At 32.1% G+C, this 17499-nt stretch overlaps 2 protein-coding genes across 2 annotated transcripts; both read left to right on the top strand.

Moving 5' to 3' along the window:
• Positions 1–971: 971 nt before the first annotated feature.
• Positions 972–1851, top strand: LOC108998815 (ethylene-responsive transcription factor ERF039-like). The gene has a single exon (XM_018975517.2). It carries the CDS (start codon positions 1074–1076, stop codon positions 1668–1670), a length of 597 nt encoding a protein of 198 aa, XP_018831062.1. The 5' UTR covers positions 972–1073; the 3' UTR covers positions 1671–1851.
• A 10501-nt stretch (positions 1852–12352) lies between these two features.
• On the top strand, positions 12353–15803 carry LOC109005290 (PHD finger protein At1g33420). The gene is made up of 4 exons (XM_018984140.2): positions 12353–12905; positions 13053–13404; positions 14132–14743; positions 14833–15803. Exons 1-4 carry the CDS (start codon positions 12572–12574, stop codon positions 15677–15679), a joined length of 2145 nt encoding a protein of 714 aa, XP_018839685.1. The 5' UTR covers positions 12353–12571; the 3' UTR covers positions 15680–15803.
• The last annotated feature ends 1696 nt before the right edge of the window (positions 15804–17499 follow it).

The following is a 17499-nucleotide window of genomic DNA, read 5'->3' as shown; positions in this document are numbered from 1 at the left end:
ATATATTGAGATAGCTTCTAACGAGAGAAACCCAAATATATTTGATCACAGTGGAACCAATTATTAGGAGCCATTCCATAGTAAAATCAATACATATATAATTACTTATAATACTTTGTTCTCGATTCCTATTAATATTTCTATGAACAATTTTGCTTGGAGAAGAAACTGATTACAGAGAGAACAGAAAGTTGTTAAAAGTTGGACCAGCTAAGCATATAGTCACGCTGCGGGGGCGTCAAATACAATGGGCGAGTGAAAAGAGTCAATGTGCGCGTCCAATGGTAGAAGCATTAGATCACTTTGCACATATAAATTAGTACTTGCACTGCATGCCATGAATGGCTTATATGTATATTGCATGCCACCTTACCCCATTTACAGCTGGTTTTACGCATTTCATGACTGGCGCCGATTATGCATGCACTTTCTTTTTTGTCGCACAATATTAATGATGCTCTAAATTTAACTTGTAAGGCCCCAACTTTTTTGCCCTTTTCACATATACTCCTCTATCCAACAAAAATTTAATTAGTGATATTTAAGAGGATCTTCAACACCTATTAGTCTGTTCACGAAATAATACAAAAAAAAGTAAGTCCTCGGATCCTAAATGGGGCTGCTCCTTTTAATTTGAATGATACATTAAGAAACAACCTATATGCTTTCAGTTCAAAGAAAAATAAAAAGAGATAGATACATTGGGATGAATGATTTGTCCTTTCTTCTATTAATATTATTTACAGGGGGAAAAAAAATTGTGTTCATTCTACATTTAATAAAGAGATAAAGGCTTTGTAAAAAAAAAAAAAAAAAAGATAAAGGCGAAAAATATGAAAGAAAATAAAACTTGGTAGGTAGGTCATTACGGTCATTGTGTAGTTAAATGTAACGTCAGTGTGTTTACTCTTTGACACGTCCTTTTCAAATCCAGAAGATACAAATTTTGCCAGCTATTCCCATCCCCCTCATTATCAGCCCACCTAGCCAGCATCTCTACTTAAACCCTCCCTCTCGCAGTCCGTTCTCGTTCATTCATTCCCTCAAACAGATGACATACGCGCACATTCACTATGTCAACCATTGAAGAAGAACCAGAACCTACTCATCAGTTCAAACCAACCAGCCGCTTCGATTCCGATTTGTCCTCCTCACGGGGCTCCAACGACAAGAAGCCAATTCGACAACGCCGAACGGACACCCGGTTTCGTGGGGTCCGTAAAAGGAGCTGGGGCCGCTACGTCTCGGAGATACGGTTGCCCCGACAAAAGACCCGTATCTGGCTAGGGTCCTTCGGCTCACCGGAGATGGCAGCTAGAGCTTACGACTCGGCCGCCTTCTTCTTGAAAGGAAACTCGGCGTGTCTGAACTTCCCGGACTTGGCAGAATGGTTGCCTCGGCCCGAATCGTGTTCGAGAAGAGATATACAATCGGCGGCCGCTAAAGCGGCTCTTTTTAAGGTTGCGGACGATCCTCCTAGTATGATGACCCAAGCTGAACCAGAAATCTCGGGTTCAGAAGACTTTTGGTGCGAGTTTGATATTGATGTTGATTTTGACTTGGGTACGACGCCGTTTGTAGAAGTGAAAGAAGCTCCTCTGCTAACTCCACTACTGGGGTTTGACGACGCAGCCATTGAAGAGTCGTTAATTACAAGTTATGGACGATGAGCTTTTACTGGCATCCTCTTTCCAAGTGCAAGTTTATGAAAATAAAATAGAATAAAAAATAACTGTTCATAAATTTATAATCGGTCTCCCTAGATCCCTGTTGGATATTTCCCTTCGTTTGGTATTTATTTACCGGATGATCATGTAAAATTACCACGATATCGAGTGAAATTATCATTTCGAAATATTCTTTCTAACTACATATCAATCATTAAATAAATAAAGGAAGAAATCAGTTTGTAAAAAAAAGAGAGATACGTCAAGTAAAGTGCTACACTATTTATTTATTATTCATTTAATTAATGATATAAAAAATATTTCTATAAACAATAATAATGTTGTAAAGCCTACTAATTGAGACCCTCAATTAAGTTCAATAAGTAGTATAACATAGGAAAACATACATAGAAACTAAAAATATTTCAATAGTTATTAAATTGTTTCCTGATCTTATAATTCTTTATGTTTTTGGACAAGTTAAGTGGATCAGTTGCATGTAATAACCTGCTTATTTAGAGCATTAGTATTGGTTTATGCAGATGCATATGCAAAATTACCTCTTTTGCATATCCACTTTACCATTCAAGCAAAATTCCCACATTGGCTTATGCATATTTGAGACAAAATAATAATAAAATATTATTATTTTATTATTATTACCTTTTTGCTAAAATCAATTTTTTATATATATTTTGTAATTAACATCCACTACATATATTTGACATTAATAATACAAATGTAATAATAAAAAATATAATTTTTTAATAATAATATAATAAAATGAAAAAAAAATATATAATATATTATAATAATAAAATGAATGTGCAAATGAAAGTTTGTTTTGGTGTTGAAGGAGGGAGAAAATGAAAGGATTGTGTGAGAGAGAGTGGGAGGAGAGAGAAATAATTATTTAAATATGATTTGTAGGGTGAATAGTGGTTATCCAAATTTGGATAAGCACTATTCATAGGTAGCTAAATATTTAGATATGCATAAGCCAATATGGAAGATTTTAGGGTCATATTATGCAAATATGACTTTGCATATGCATATGCATAGACCAATGCTAATGCTCTTAGGCCGTCAATCTCAACAATGATAGAGTTTAATATACGCATGCAACGCATAGAATATATACAAGGTAGTAGATTAGATTGGAGTTCTCTCGCCATGCTAGCTACATATCTGCCAATTATTAAACCTTCATGACTATAATTCATGTCCATTTAATCCCAGTCATAGTTGCTTAAGTCTCCAATTAACCAAGAAATCTAAAAACCAAAGACACAGATTTACGAGACTAGGTAGAAAATTTTCATAAACTCTCTATACTCTCATCACTGTCTGTATGAAGAGTAAAAGAACATGATTTTCAGTCTCGTCTCTTTCACCGTATGCGTATAACTAAATGGCTAATCACATGTAATTTATAGACTGGCCAAAGACCCATGTCCACTTGGCATATTCTCTCCCACCTTCCTACCATCAAGGAATTGGGAAGACCACTTTACGTTAACATGATTTCCAACGTTAACATTTGTTGACTTAGTGGTTACAATTAAGCAATTACTTAAAAATCTCATGCCCTCCACATGTTTTGCAAACACTACCTTAATTGAGAGCCCTTTTATCATAAGATCAGCCACCATTAAATCAGTACTTATGTGCTCAATGGTCACTTCTTGTTCTTTGGTCCTTTCTCTAACAGCAAGCTACTTTATGTCGATATGTTTACTTCGACTCCTACTATTGTTGTTCTTCGAATAGAACATTGATGCTAAGTTATCACAATAAATCCTCAATGGTTTCAATATTGTGTTCACAACTTGAAACCCTGTGATGAAATTCCTTAACCATTTCACATGTGAAGTTGCTTCAAAGCATGCTATGAACTCTGCTTCCATAGTGGACAATGCAACTATCATCTGCTTGGTGCTCTTCCAAGATATAGCACCTCTTGCTAGCATAAAGACATATTCTAAAGTGGATTTTTTAGAACCTTGACATCCGGCAAAATCTAAATCTGTATATCCAACCACTTCCAGATTGTCTACATGCATATAAGTGAGCATGTAATCCTTGTTTCCTTGTAAATATCTCATAACCTTTTTGGTAGCCTTTCAATGATCCATTCCAATATTATTTTGATATCTACCAAGCATTCCCACCGCAAATGCTACGTCAGGTCTTTACACAAACTTGTGCATGCATCAAACTATCAATCGCAGATACATAAGGAATGTTTTCCATTTCTTTCTTTTCCAAGGAATTTTTTGGACACTGTCTTAAACTGAATTTGTCACCCTCCACATTCAGCTTGCATTCATTCATCCTAAATTAACTCTTTCAATGTAGGCTTTATGAGACTTCCAATATCTTTCGAGATTTGTCTCTGTGAATCTTCATGCCAATGACATAAGAGGCTTCACCCAAATCCTTCATTTCAAAATTCTTGGAGAGAAATTGTTACGTGTCATACAGTAACGCCCAATCACTGGTTGCAAGTAGGACGTCATTAACAAATAGAATTAAGAAAATAAACTTACTCCCACTGACCTTGAGGTATATGCAATTATCCACAATGTTCTCCATAAAACCAAATGAAGTAATAATATCATGAAACTTTAAATACCACCATCGACTTCTTTAATTTGCAAACCAAATATCACCTTGATCAGAACAAAATCCTTCTAGCTCTTTCATGTATACCTTTTCTTTAAGATCCCCATTAACTTGTTCATAAGAGTGCTTGCAAATGCCTTGTCAGAACTAGCAAATTGCTCTTCTATGGCCTTTATGTAGTCCTTGACTTTCTCACACTCAGGAATTGACCCTCTAATGCTCTTGCTAACGTGCGGCTTGATGAGCATTAGGCTTAGACGATTGGATTTCTCTCATCGTTCATGGGTCAATTTTTCTGCAGCAGAACTTGATTCTATAGGCATTGCCGGCTCGTCCACATGGAGTGCTAAATCAAGATCTATGCACCCTAATGTCATGAGCATTTTGTCCTTCCAATCCGAAAAATTTTCACAATTCAAAAGTGGAATATGAGATTCATTACTCACAGACCGCGTATTACCCACAAATTAATTCATACAGAAATGATTGCAAAACTGAACACACGGCAAATTAAACAAATTTTATCAGATTTTGTTTACATAAAAATCGGCCATTTTACAGACACGACCCAAAACACAACAGCCTCGTTTCTGAAAAGCAAATCTCTTTCTCCGTTATTTGTGTTGTCGTTGTGTGTAAATTACGATTCCGATTAATCAAGTACTTTTTTTTTTTAAAGATTAATCTCAAGTACTTAAAATTCGGAATCTCAATACTCAACAAAAGCATTGTCCCAGAAAACTGGTCATTTACGTTTGACTATTTCAACAAGTAAAATTTATGTCAAACTTGTTTATCCCGTCATACAAATTCAAAAGAAAATTAGATTTAGAAACAGGTTTTAAATTTCGTATCATACTAATTGGTACGGCCAGTATTTATCGTATTAGAATAGTGATTAGTACATGAAATATATATATTTTATATTGAGTCAAATATCAGCCGAACTGGTGCATTTCGATGAATACCGGCTGATTTTCAATATACTAGCCGAAATTATTATTTTTTATAATTAATGTAAAAATTCTGATTTTTTCATAATTTTTATTCTAATTTTTCACATCTAAATATTATTTTTTTAACTTTTTTTAATTTTATTTTCTCGAGGACTGAAAATCAAATCCCTACTTCTCTTTTTGTGATTATGATGAGTAGTTATTTTTTTAAATAGTTTGATTGAGAATTTAGAAGTACTATTGATTTTTATAAATATATATTTTAACTTTTTAAGACTTATATTAATGTTATTTTAAAATATAATTAATATATATATAATTTATTTATTATATATAAATTATTTCAAAACGATATTAATATTAAAATATTTTGTAACTTTATCGAGAGGACTATTGAAATAATATTCAAAACATTGTTTAGAAACACTTTAGGGCCCATAGCACATGGAATAAAAATCATCATTACACTTGAAATGTAAATCGTAAAACTTAAACTAAATAGATGCAGATGCGGACAAATGAAGTCCTTTAAATGCTCAAAAGATTTCAAAACCTCCAAAGTTAGAAAGAGAAGATTTTTCAAAAGATCATTTGGGTAGGTTTGGAATACAGGATAAAATATAAAATTTTCATCTCATTTTATCTCATTATTATATATTTTTTAAATTTCTATATAAAATATAATAAACAATTTAATTTTTTTAAATCTCAATACATATTTTTCAAATTCCAAAACAATAATAATATTAAAACACAATATTTTAAACTTTAAAATAAAACACAAAATTTTCATGTCACCCCCCAATTTTCATCTCACCCTCCATCAAAATCCAAACATCACAGCAAGATGAAATACTGAAGATAAAATTTCATGCGTAAATAAAAAATCTAAACTGAGCATGAAGACGGAAAACAATGTTATACTAAGCAATATGGCATGGAAACCTGGTTCTGATATCAATAATGTAATCATAAATGGGAGAAAGAACATATTATATATTTTATTGTAGGCGGAAGAAAACGATGATCTAACCTCCAGTCATGGTTGCTTAAGAATCCAACCAAGAAATCTGAAAACCAAAGACAGAGAGATTTATGAGACTAGGTAGAGAAATTTCATAAACTCTCTATGCTCTGATCACTGTCTGTATGAAGAGTAAAAGAACATGATTTTCAGCCAAGTCTCTTTCACCGTGTGCATATAAATTAATGGCTAATCACAGGCAATTTATAGACTGACCAAGACCCATGTCTACTTGGCGTATTCTCTCTCACGTTCCTACCATTAAGGAAGTGAGGAGACCACTTTACGTTAACATGATTTCCTACGTTAACATTTGTTGACTTAGTGGTTGCAAGCCGTTACTTAAAAATCTCAACTCCTAGATATGGTTTTTTAATAAAATAAATAGTAATGCTAATAATATTATAATTTAAAACACCAAGATGTGGCATGTGGGTCACCTTAAGTCTAGTGAGGAGATGTGTGCTAACACAACGTTTTAATAATTCACTAGATAAATTTATTAGTCTTCAATCATGTAATTATTTAATAATAAAATAATAATACAAAATAAATAAATTGCATAACATCAATTTTAGTATCGAAGGGAAACCCTTTAAAAAAATTTTTAAAGGTAAAACTCTACGGAGCAGCCAAATTCATAAAAGTCAATTTTATTATTTGAAAATCAATTACTAGCAAGTTTCAATTACAAAATCTTTGTCAATTGACATTCTTACTTGATCAGACAAATGACTCATTTGTCTCTACCGCAATAGCAGTCAAAACCTCTGACGATCTTCAAATATTGACTTTTCTCCTATAACTCCAGTGGCTGAATGATGATCACTCAATCTCAATCTTAGATCAACGATCACAATCTTTGAGAGAAACAGTATGAAAATTTTTTAATGAATTTTTTCACCAAATTCCAATGCTCTACAAAATTTTCCAAAATTGAATCTCTACAGAAACTAACCAATATGATTCCTTAAATAAACAATTTGAAAATAGTTTGAATTGCAGTAGGACTCTGTTGACGGAGCGACTCTATCGCGAGAGACTCTTCTGATAGGATGCTAATACATAACTCTAAACTTCTCAACAATAGCAATTTCTCATTCAAACTCTTCTCTAGATAATTATAAAACCCTTGAAACTTCATTTTCACACTCTTGACTTATCTAAAACACTTCATAATAACTTATAGATAAACTCAAAGTAGTTATAGATAAAGTCAAAATATTTTACATTTATCCAAATTACAAAACCAAAAAATAAGATGAAGTCAATTATCTTAGTCACATAGTCATATCCACACTTATCAACTTAGTTATCTAGTCCTGACCAAACTTTTGCATCTATAATCTCCCCATTTGTCGGATTGGTGACAAAATCAACTTGATGAATGTAATATAAACATGTCGAAAGCACAAGCAGTAGACTAAGAAATCGAGTAAAAATTCCAAGCAAATAATCAAGAATAAAAAAATATTGACATTGAATAGTGACTAAGTAATACTATCAAAGTTTACAAGATTTAAAATCTAATTCAAAATCTAAGCATGTCCTAGTCCAACATGCAGGGCGGGAAGGCGGCTACCCCGCATCGTTTGGTGCGAGTAGCACCCTTAGGACTCTTGATTTCTCGGATTGGAAGTCAAGCACGTGGATGACCACTGTTCCATGTGCGGTGGCATACATTTTTTGTAAGTTCTTTTTCAAAAATCATTTAAATATAAAATACTTTTAAATTTTAAATTTTAAATTTTAAATTTTTTTATCTAATAATTATTTAATTATTATAAATCTTTCAAACAAAATATAAAAAACATTACAACCTTTTAAAACTTTAAAACAAAAACTAGATTAACAAATCATATTCAAATAATATTTCGACTTTATAATATTTATATTCATTTTTTTCTCTTTTATTTTTTAAAACTCAATAAAACATCTTAACTCAAATCATTTTATTATTATTCACAAATCACTTCATTATTATTTATATAATTCTCATCTCATCTTATTATCCCAACAATGCAAACATACCTTAAACCTAACTAACTATGTCAAAAACTAGTATTATATTTTTAAAAAAACCCACATTTGAAGTGCTTAACGGGCCTCCTAACTTTGTGGAGTTCTTATTTGTATCCTCAACTTAATTTTTGGAATTTTATTTATTTTATTTTATTGGGAGAGGAACTTGTGCATCATAAAAGAGTTGCAAATTATAAATGATGTATAGTATTTTGAACTATTTGCAATTGAATTTTTGTATGTTTTATAATTTTTAGAGCATTAACATTAGTTTATGCATATATATATATATATAAGATCACCATTTTGTCATTAAAGCAAAACTAGTGGATCTTCATTAGACTTGTTTATGAGCGCTCATACTTGAAGTGATAGACCCAAACTTAAACTTCATAGCTCATCAAATCAGACGGTAACAAACACAATCAAGCTCCACGCAAAGAAGTCCAACACATACATTATCATCTAATCATGGTTTATGTATTTTAAAATAAACATTTATGATTTAACGTATGAGGAAATGGATAAGGACATGTGGTGAAAATTTCGCCAAAAAAATTCCCCAAACATCTGAAGATTCAAGCAATTTTCAGGATTTGGCATTCACCAATTCACCCAAGCAAATAACATTAAAAAAAGTATTCCTAATAATTCTTATCATAGAAAATAATGTTGTCACTATAATCCAAAATTTTCTTATTATTTTCTATGATGATATAATAAAAAATTATTAATAAAAAAATATTTTTTTATTTATTGATCACAGGGCCAAGTAATAATAAATAGAGTATTGCTAGAGCCTAGAGCCACCGCTGGCTATAGTATGTGTTTTTTTATTTGTTTTTTTTATAATTATTTTTTATAGAAATTTTTTAAATATTTTTAAATATTTTAAAAAATAAAATAAATTTATAATATTATGAAAAAACACTTCTTTAATCATGAAGTAAAAAAAATTATTAAAAAATATTTCCTTAATAATAAAGTAATAAAAAAAAATTTATTTCATGATTAAGGAAGTATATTTTAATAATATTATAATTTTTTAAAAATATTTAACATTGTTATAAAAATAAAGTTAAAAAAAAAAATATAAAATATATATTATATAGCCAGTAGTACCTCCCAAGTCCCAACAACTGGCAGTGACTCTATCGTTATTCTAATAAATAACGCACAAATTGATTGTACGGAAACAATCGGCTTGTCCATTATAAGCCTGAGGCCAATCCAAAAGAGTTCGAGAAAAGACGAAAAGCCGACCGGGGTGGGGTTCGCACTCACACACTTTCAATGGGATGTAATATTCTAATTTTAAAAATTTTGGTTGAGAGGCAGAGGCCTCCCGCCTTATTTTTCGTCCAACTTTCAAACCCGCCTTAATTTCCTCATTGAAACTTGATGAGCGAGAGGATATCTACCTCGTTGTTTATGGTTTCAATTGAATAGTGCAATAAAATGAGATGAAATGATTTTAAATAAATTGAATAAAATTTTATTTTTTAGTATTATTATTATTTTAAAATTTAAAATAATTGAATTGTTTAACAGCCCCTCTTAAATGTCCAAACAATTACTTTTTGTACCAAAAAAAAAAAAAAGTCTTAATTTCTTACAAAATCAACATCAAGGGCGTTCTACAATGATCAAAACATATTTTACAATAAGTGATGTGTTTAGACACAAAAATTTAAACCTAATAAAACTAATCTCTAGTTCGTTTTCGGATATGAGATGAGATTAATTGAGATTAAAGTTAAAATTTGAATAAAATATTATTATAAAATATTTGTTAATATTATTTTTATTTTAAAATTTGAAAAATTTGAATTATTATTTTATTTTGTGTGAAATTTTAAAAAAATTATAATAATTATATAAAATAAAATGAGATTAATTTAATTGAGAGTAGTTGTGAAAAGAAATTAGCCTTGACAAAAAATCAAACAATTCATTTAGTTGATGAGAAATATTTTAGCCATAAATGAATTATATAAAAGTAATCTTATATACTGATGTGGCTTCACGTGATTCGTCAGATTATAAAATTATTTTTATTGTAAAATAGATCTAACATATTACATAAAATTATATTAATTTATATGATTATTTTTATATAATCTCTTTATGATTATAAAAGTCCTGTAATAAAATTTAATATCAACTGACCTGTAATAATAAAAAATGATAAATACATAGAGCTGAAATTAGAATATTTATTGTTATTCGTGTCAATAAAATAATATTAATTGTTTAATAAATATTTTATCATCTATTTATTGCCTGCAGACTCTACATCTCTCTCATTATTGATAAAAACTTTAAAGATCCCAAAATTAGTTGAATGAAACTGGTAATTAAATCACCAACAACTCCTATCCAATACAGAACTTAAGAGTCAACGTGGACAACGACTTTACATCTTTTCAATATTTGTGTAGGCGGAAAACATGATAAGTAATGATAGATATAATATTTTTTATAATATATTTGTGTGGACAACAACAAGTCGTCAGAGCATTATATACGCATGCATATGTAAAACTACTTCTTTTATATATTTATTTTATCATTTAAATAAAATTTTTACATTAGTTTATACATATTTGACACAAAATATTACTTTTTTGCTAAAATTAATTTTTTATATATATTTTACAATTATCATCCACTACATACATTTGATATTAATAATATAAATATAATAATAAAAAATATAATTTTTTAATAATAATATATTAAAAATATAATAAAATGAAAAAAAAAATATATAATATATTATAATAATAAAATGAATGTGTAAATGAATATTTGTTTTGTTGTTGAAGGAGTGAGAAAATGAAAAAATTATGTGAAAGATAGTTGAAGGAGAGAGAAATAATTATTTAAATATGATTTATAGAGCTTTACATATGTATATATATAGACCAATACTAATACTCTTACACAGATATTTTGGCAATTAGAAAACATTCATAGCATTGGTAGCATTGCTTGAATAATTGCTTGAATAAATACTGACCCAGCGATATGTTTATTTGCCATATTAAATTTAAAATAAATTATTTACTATTTTTTTAAATATACATATTCCCTTTATCAGCGGTCTCTCATTCTCATAAATTCGATCTTTCTCTTTCATCAATTTGATTTTTCTCTCCCATCAACTTTATCAACTCAATCTCTCTCCTCGAGTCTCTCCACGTTAATCCGTTGGCACTAGGCGAAGTCTTTTCAAGAAAGAAAAGGCAAAAGTGGAATCTGGATTTGATTTTTACCGATTCATAAAAGACAAAAGAAAAAAACCAAAAGCCGTGGCCCGTGCTACCACGAGGATCGCTACGACAAGTTATAATTTATTTATTTTTTATTATTTTTTATATTCTTAAATATTTTTTTTAAAAAATAATTCACAAAAATTTTTAAAAAATATATTTTTATAGGTGGCTACCGCTATAGCTCCCAATTCCGCTAGAAGCCACCGTAGTATAAAATATTATGTTTTTTTATTTTACTTTTTAATACATATATTTTTTAATATTATAAAATATTTTTAAAAAAAATTATACTATTATTAAAAAATATTTACTTAATTATTAAGTAAAAAAAATTATTAAAAAATTAAAAAAATATATAAGAGGATCGAGATCGAGACCGAGACCGAAACCGGAACAGGAAGCAGTCTATTTTTAATCGCTAAATAAAAAAGAATGCATCGGGAGTCGGGACCCATCCCGATCCTCGGTGAGTGTAGATTTATCCAAACCCAAAAGATGTGATTGTAATTTGTGAGTCAAAGCAGATAGGGTCAAAGATCATTATTTTTTTTTTCCCCTTAATTCCAAGTTTTAGATTTAGAAAATATATATAACAAAATAAAAAAATGTCTCCCTCAATAATAAATTATCTAAAGAAATATATTTTTATAGAATCTGTTTCTCTTTAGAAATTGAAATATAATTTTGTGTCTCAAAATATAATAGAATAAGAGGTGGTCTCAAGCTGGGAACGGTAATAAGTAAGAACAGAAATAGTGCCACTGGGTAACTCTTATTAACAAAGGAATTATAATTAAAACAAAAAAAAGGAAAAAGCAGAGTATAAGGAAAGTGCAGAGAGACCCAAACCGCCATTGAGAGCCCTCGATAAAAGAACCACCCTACAGTCTACGTTCCTCAATACTCGCTTTGGAAAACCCTTTTGACTCTTCTCCCATCTCGTCTTGAACCTTATAGATCCATCCGTAGGTTAACAGCGAACGGGCGAGCCGCCAAGCGATGGTTGTGAACGAAAGGCCGTTGAAGAGGATGAAAAGAAGAATATTCGCAGATCTAAATGACTTTTTCAGTTTCCCGGCCGCGGAGGAGTCGGAGTCGACCGTCGGAGTCCACCACCACCAGCAGCCCTTCAGGGACAGCGTGCGGGCGTTTCTGGAGAAGCACGCGCGGCTCATGCTTACGCCGTCAGTGCTACCGTGCCTGCTGACGTGGCAGGTCCTTCTTCGAGTAACCGACTGTCCGGATCCGGTTGTCGTGGTCCTCTACGTGGTGGAGGAGGACGTCACCGGATCTACTCGGAGATCCGTCTACTGTGACCAGTGCCGAGTCGTTGGTGAGTCGACTCGCATGTGATTCTTCAAAATATTAAATATATATATTTATCGAGAGGATAACGTAACAGTAACTATTTAATTATTATCTAGTATTTTGTTTTTAATTCGAGTTAAAATTATTTTCTGCTGGATTGCTTTTTCCAAAGGATGGAGTGGGCATCCAGTGTGCCGAAAGCGATACCATTTCATAGTAAGAAGTGAAGAGAGTGGGCTTGCGATGGATGGATACCAAAGGTCGTGTTCGAGATGCGGAAACCAGCTCTCTGAATCAAAGAGTATATGTAAATGTTGGAGCTCTGCGATTACAGTGGATGATGATTCTGAAGACTGGGTGCATCGTCAACTTGAAGATCTTACTCATCTTCTGCATGGTGTTGTTCACTCCAATGGCTATGCCCACCTTCTTACACTCAATGGCAAAGAAGGAGGCTCCAAGTTCCTATCCGGGCGTGACATTATGGACTTCTGGGGCAGGCTCTGTACGTCACTTGCCGTCAGGTGGCATTCTATTTCTATTTCATGCCTAATACTTTCTCTTGGTTTTGGATTCATTGCCCATTGCACCCAATTTTCTGGAATGCGTTCTACGTGTTGGATTCATTGTCAACACCACCATCAATACTTCATCATAAAAATTTCCACCTGTTCAGGGAGAGTTTGAGCGACCAAATTGATACCCACATTCATATATATATATATATATATATATATATATATATATATATATATATTTATATATAACTAAAGCTTTCGAGATGCTGCCAAGAGAAACAAAAAAATAAAAATAAAAATAAAAAATCTAGAAATAAATATAAAAAACTAACACAATGTGGCGAGGGTGTGCTCTAAGACAGAGACAAGGACTGTCTTTATTATGGGCAGCGGGGCACTTTTAACTTTTGTATTACAGGCAAAATTAGTCTGGGACGTAATGCTCATGCATTTGTTTCAACCCTTGGTTGGTTGCTATAAACATGCAAAACTTTTCTTTGGCCTTAGTAGACAACCAAAAAGAAACAAAATTAACACTTAATAACGTTGCCACTGCTATTCAAACTGTAGAAAAAAGTAAGAAACAAAATGTAATAAAAAATAATCAACACTCCAGAACAGGAGGAAAACTTTTCCACGTGTTTCTTTCATGACAACCTCATTCTTTCCTCGCAATTGTTGCATGATTGACATTTTAACTGACTAGCACAAATGAAATTCATTTGTTGATCAGGAAGGTTAGCGTTATGGACGTATCAAAAAAATATGGGATGGAGTACCGAGTACTTCATGCAATTACCAAAGGTCATCCTTGGTATGGTGAATGGGGTTACAAATTTGGTGCAGGGAGCTATGCTCTCACAGAGGAGGCTTACCAGAAAGCTGTAGATACAATATCGTGCATGCCCTTGTCCTCGTTTTTGTTCCAGGGGAGGGGAGCTCGAACTCATCTGCAGGCCATTATTGCTTTTTACCAGTCCCTATCGGACACCCCACTACAAACAGTCAAGGATCTTTTCTCTTTTTTGCTGAGTTTGATCCATAAAGTTCGTAAGCAACTGAAGCCAAGTACATCTGAGAAGCCTGAGTTCAGCACCTCAAATGTGTTGGTTGCATGGACAAGTAATGATGTTGTACGTGTGCAAGAAGCTATTATTAAGGTGCTACTTGCAGCAGCTGGTGAGGCCAACTGGGTGACAAGTCGTGCTCTTAAGGGTGCAATGTGCAAGTCGGCATCTCCGGGGCTTCTTGATTATTGCCTTAAGCACTTGGGAGGGAAGCTGGCAGCCAATGGCATGGTGGTTTTGTCTCGGTACAATCCCATTTCCAGTGCCGTGGAGTTCAGGTAAAGAGGGCAAAGATTGTTTGGTTTGAGTTGCTTCAATATTTCCATGCATGCACTAAATTGTATTCTGACCTGAATTTGACAAACAGGCTTGAGCCTTCTAGTCTTGTGCACAATGGATTTGATTTGAATTCAAACCATCCATCGGAGGAGCAAATTGTTTGTGATCTGAAATTTTTATATGAATCAATTCTACACCCAGATACCATGGTGAACTTTAAACCCCAAGCAATGTGGGATCGTCTCTTTGACTCTGCAACTAAGCTTCTTGACTGCAAGCAATTTATGAAGGACTATGAGACTGATAGAATTGCAGCCGAGAACCCTTCTGCCATACAGCTCTGGTGTCATGTTGAGCTCTCTGATCGGCCTAAAGATGACCTAGCACTACCTCCAGAGCTAGTGGTCTTGCCCTTGAATGCAACTGTTGCAGACCTTAAAAGTGAAACAACTAAAGCTTTCCAAGAAGTGTATGCCATGTTTAGAAGGTTTCAGGCTGAGAAACTACCCGAGTTTGGCTTCATAGAAGATTCAATTACTTTGAAATTCTTGGTTGGATTGAGTGCATCAATTCGAGTTCAAGGAGGATGCCGTGCTAAACAAGGGCTACACCGCTTTCGGATGGAGAGGGGAATGGAGAAATGGACGGTTGATTGCACATGTGGGGCTAAGGACGATGATGGGGAGAGAATGCTGGCTTGTGATACTTGTGGTGTTTGGCAGCACACTAGGTGTGCTGGAATTGACAACTCAGATGCAATCCCAACAAAGTTTGTTTGCCTGAGTTGCTTTAAATTATACAGCAAGGAATATAAAGAGGTCACTAATTTTTGTTGTGAAACTAATGGGGATTTGTTACCCAGTACATCTTGTAAGGAGGAAGTTGTGGCGACAGATGGCCCTGCCATTGCCTCCATAACTTTGACACTAGTGTAGGTTGACAGTGTAGTGTACTAGTGGTTCAACTTGTATATGTACAGTTTCTCTTTTCGATGACATGCTATTTAACAGTTTTGACCAATTTATAAAAGCTTTAAAAGAAGCAAAATTTTTGCGTGCCTGTTCATAGATGTAAGTAAGGCCACATTTGGATTGCAAGATTTTTCATATCTTATCTCAATATCTAAATATTATAAATACACGTTTTTTAATTTTAAATATTCAATTTTTTCATCTAATGTTATAATTTTTTCAAGCTTTTAAACCAAATATAAAAAATAATTCAAATTTCAACAAAACAAAAAGGGGACGCTTACCTTACAGTTTTTGTATTTATTCCTTCTGGCTGTGCTAAGAGTAGTACCATCCACTTCCATAATCGTCTGTCCTGATCACTAAATTAGAGATTTCATTTAGGATAATTATCGGTCCGACCGACTTAATTATTTTATTATTTTATTTTATCCTTTTTCTTGTAAATAAAGTAATAAAAAATTATTTAAATTAGAATTAAATGAATTATTAATATAGATTATGTAACTAACTCAATAAAAAAATATTTAATTATAATTATATTTATGATGTTGATAGTTACTGCTTGCTAACTTGACTTTATTTTTTAGTATGCATAATTATTAATAATGTCATATATTTTATATATATTTCATTGTACATATATTATTCATGGTTAATTGCAACTTAAGTATTTTAAAAAAAACCTAATTACTTTAATTAATTGTAAATAGTAGAGTATGTATGAATGTATAATGTATTAACTATTTACATATAATGACATAAATTATCACATTATTTATGATTTATTATTAATTGATAGCATATATTATTTAATATTTCATATAGTCAATGATAATATATTAGATAAAAATTACATCATTAACTTATATAGAATGAGTTCATTATAGAGACCGACCAGTATAGTATTCGGTCCGGACCAAATTTTGTACACCCCTATGGGTGAGATCCATTCTATCTGGGGTATAAGTTGGATTTACTAGATTCTTGTGATCAGCAAAATTCATTTCGACCGTCTTTTCATTTTCTTTAATGGAGGCCTGATATAGGTCTACCAAATGTTTTAGTGTACAACAAATATGTGATCAATGTCCATTCATACCACACCTATAATATTTATCCTCACAGTTCTTTGCATACTTATTCTAGAAGCCTTTATTTTCATCATTTTTTGTCTTAGTGTTGTTCCACTTATGGTGATATACTAAGTTACTCTTTGAGTAATTTTGAGTAATGTCTCCTTGATTTTTATAACTTTTTCTATCATGGTCACGTCAACGATTTCTTTTATGATTATAAAATGAGGTTCAAATTCTCTTCAGAGAATGTAGTAGAAACGGTTGGATGAGATTGGTAATTTTTCATTAAAAGCTCATTGTTTTGTTCAACCACTAACAAAAAATATATTAGTTTAGAATATTTTATGAATTTGCGCTCTTAATATTGCTGCTGCAGGAGCACATTCGAGGCATAAAATGAGGTACATGTTTTTTCTAACATATTCTCATCAGTGACTTTCTCTCCACATAATTTCAACTGTGAGCTTATTTTGAAAAGTGCAAAGTTGTATTTAGACACTGTTTGAAAATCTTGTTACCTCAAGTACATCTTATCATAGCAAGCCTTTGGAATGATTACAGTCTTTTGTGCTTGTATCTCTCCATCTAACTATTCCATAGCATAAGAGATCTTTTATAGTGATGTAGTCAGTTTTCAATTATTCATGTAAATGATGGGGAATAAAAATAAATTCTTTGATGTGATCTAGTAAGGACGTTTCATTC

Source organism: Juglans regia, chromosome 10 (genome assembly GCF_001411555.2).
Source record: "Juglans regia cultivar Chandler chromosome 10, Walnut 2.0, whole genome shotgun sequence".
NCBI classification, from domain to species: Eukaryota; Viridiplantae; Streptophyta; class Magnoliopsida; order Fagales; family Juglandaceae; genus Juglans; species Juglans regia.
This window is presented reverse-complemented; position numbering and strand designations above follow the sequence as displayed.